The sequence below is a fragment of the Musa acuminata genome, chromosome BXJ2-9, assembly GCF_036884655.1.
Source record: "Musa acuminata AAA Group cultivar baxijiao chromosome BXJ2-9, Cavendish_Baxijiao_AAA, whole genome shotgun sequence".
Lineage (NCBI taxonomy): Eukaryota > Viridiplantae > Streptophyta > Magnoliopsida > Zingiberales > Musaceae > Musa > Musa acuminata.
The window spans coordinates 49,007,647-49,010,770 of record NC_088346.1 but is presented as its reverse complement, the minus strand read 5'-3'; the positions used below and the strand labels follow the sequence as shown (position 1 = coordinate 49,010,770).

Here is a 3,124-nt window from a genome sequence, read left to right as displayed (position 1 = left end):
TGGTTTACCCTTCGCATTAGCTGTTGAATTATTGGATCCCTGTCAGAGATTGAATGGTCGGACAGCACACGGTCGGTCCTCTGTGCTGCTGCTGCTGCAGCTGTCTATGATTTCTGACGAGTCCTCAGTTTTATGAACTTTGGCTCGTTTCTGCCTCCCCTTTAGCGAGTTGAGATCTGTGTGAGAATGAAAGGAATAGTGTTTCTTCGTGAAGTCTGTTAGATTTGCCCTGTTCCTTTTGGAAATCCCCTGTTGTTTTCTTCTGTTCTTGTGTTTGTTCTTTGTTGATGGACGCGTTCGTGATAATGACTTGTTGATTGACCTCGGCTCGCTTGTTTAGAAGGGAGGAGGAGGAGGAGGAGGAGGAGGAGGAGGAGGGTGTTCTGCGAAGATTACCTCCATGGAGTGGAATCCCAACAAGCTCCTTTCGTGGGGTTTCTCAGGACTCGAGCAGCAGAAAGCAGAGCTCACCATGGGCTCCTTGGTCGAGCGCAGCCGTGGCCTCGGAAGCCAGACTAGCGAAATGGATTGCTCGGTTGACCTCAAGCTTGGTGGTTCCGCTGGGTTTCGTCCACCAGAGAAGTGGAGAAGCCAGGCCACGACGGCGACGACAAAAGCAGCAGCGTCCGGCCCGCCTCGGCGGGCACGTGGGCCGGGCAACGCTGGGCAGACGGCGGCCTGCTTGGTCGACGGGTGCAAGTCCGATCTCAGCAACTCCCGGGAGTATCACCGGCGCCACAAGGTGTGCGAGGTGCATTCCAAGACTCCGGTGGTGATGGTGGGCGGCCAGGAGCAACGCTTTTGCCAGCAGTGCAGCAGGTAATGCAACAGGACCACCTGCACACTCCCATCCTTCTTGTAGCTCCTCTGCTAGGATTCAGAAAGAAAGCTTCCATATCTGCGAGAAAGAAACTAGCAAATTACCATGCCATGCGCCACAACATGATGCAATTCACTCCATCACCACAGACCTTTGTGGTTTTTTGTTTCTCGACTCTGTTCATGGCGTGTCAAAGCTATTTTAGCACGACATGAACTGTCTCTTTCACTGTATTCTTGCTTTCTTCTGTTCCTCTGCTTGTTTGATACTTGAACATGAGGAAATATCTCTATCAATCAAGAACTTCTGCACTGATTTCATAATTTTTGATTCATTCACTATATGATTTAGCAGCCACCAACTTTTTATCATGCATTAATCGGGAGTTGTCATATTTACAGCAAAATTAAGAGAATTCTCTTTGATGTTATACTCTGTTTTTGACTCATGCTTCAATTTAAAGTTCATGGAGCTATGACTCTTCAATTTAAATTCTCTCTCTCTCTCTCTCTCTCTCTCCTATGAGTTCTAATTGATGATTGCCACAGGTTTCACCAACTAGAGGAGTTTGATGAGGTGAAACGAAGCTGTAGGAAGCGATTGGATGGACACAACAAGCGCCGGAGAAAGCCTCAACCAGGATCCACAAGTCCCGGGAGCCTATTTCCGAATCATCAAGGTCTGAATTATGATAGAAATGTTCTCTTTTGCTCCTTGGATTCAACTCATGGTGCTTCCTGGATCATTCTATCTGGTGGTTGCAGGGAGCAGCAGGTACTTGATGTATCCTCATCTACTCCCAACACCAAGAGAAGAGCACAACTGGCCTGCGATATATACCACTCACCTTCCCCTCCATGCCGTCGACAGCCAACAACAGTTGTCTGTCCCTTTCTGCGGCAACCAAGACGGGAAGCAGCTCCCTCTCCTGCAACATGGCAACACTGCCTTCGGCAGGACAACAATGGAACCACCCACACGCCAGCCATTCCTCAAGACAGAAAGCAGCAGCAGCAACAACAAGATCCTCTCTCACGGAGATTGTGCTCTCTCTCTTCTGTCATCAACTCCGAGTCCAGGCGTCGCCGTCGGCATGGGCCAAATGCTGCCTGCCGGAAGGATCCCTGTGCACCATCAGCCTCTGGTTTCTTCTCTTCCCTACAACCACCTCGATCGATATGCCAGCTCTCAAGCTTCAAGCTACGTTTCGCAAGCAGGGTTCTCTTACTCGGGGTTTGAGGATGCTGTGCTTGTTGGCGATGCTGACACTGAACTCCACTGTCAGAGCACGGTTCATGTAGGAGGTGATGGCTCCTCGGTCGGGGCCTCGCAACCTCTTCCCTTCTCTTGGCAGTAGTAGTAGTCTGTGTTTGATGCTGCACTTTGGTGATTCCCCCATCCACCGCTCTCAATAATAATGTCAACTCCTTGCATGGCCAAATGTTCTTCTTCTCATTGCAGAGAACAGACAAAGAAGCAGCAGCATATAGCAACCAGAGAGGAGGCTAATATATAGCTAGCCAGCTTGTCTTGGTGGGCTTTCTCTACAGGTTTATCATCAGATTTCTCATTCAGAACAAAAGAACACACGTGAAATTGTTGTAGATTTGGATCTTAGAGATGGTCATCTTCATAGTTAACCATTAACAGGCCTGATATTATCAATGGAGACAACCTTTTCGTTGATTTCTCTTGTACTATAAAGCATGTAGCCTTAACATTGTGAAGCATAGCATAGGAAATACACAATTTTTTTACTTCACATTGAGGATGATAATGAAGAAAACTGCCTAACATTGAGGATAACATAATCCAAACATTTCAGCTCGATTCATCCAAGCTTCAAAAAAATTCCTAGAATGCAGCTCCTGTTGGAGATGTTGGATGGACCACTATGCGTTATCGAGTCACCTAAGAGTACACAGGGAACATTATTAAGAGAGAGAGAGAGAGAGAGAGAGAGAGAGAGGAGCAAGTTGGATTCTTTATCTTTGATGGGAACAAACATTCAATGGAGTGAGCGAAGAGAAGATGCGACATTCTTAAAGACAAGAAGGATGCAACTTGAACTGACACCACATTCCACAACTTGTCTGCCTTTGGCCTCCCACACTACTACAAATCATCAACTTGTGCATCATTTTTCGGAAGGTCATAAGTTATTGGCATTGTATAGAGCATCTACATGCCATGTTGATCATATGCTATCTCCCTCCTTAACTTCCCAAGTCACTGAGTGTGAATTCAGCTTAAATCCTTTATGGATGTGATATGCCAAGTATTCTCGAGTCTCATGTAACATTA

The 3,124-nt window shown here is 47.0% G+C and overlaps 1 protein-coding gene across 1 annotated transcript; it reads left to right on the top strand.

The window, feature by feature from the left end:
* The first annotated feature begins 355 nt into the window (after positions 1–355).
* Positions 356–2,506, top strand: LOC103999356 (squamosa promoter-binding-like protein 16). The gene is made up of 3 exons (XM_065127184.1): positions 356–819; positions 1,369–1,499; positions 1,585–2,506. The coding sequence occupies exons 1-3, from the start codon at positions 401–403 to the stop codon at positions 2,175–2,177; spliced, it is 1,143 nt and encodes a 380-aa protein (XP_064983256.1). The 5' UTR covers positions 356–400; the 3' UTR covers positions 2,178–2,506.
* Positions 2,507–3,124: the final 618 nt, after the last annotated feature.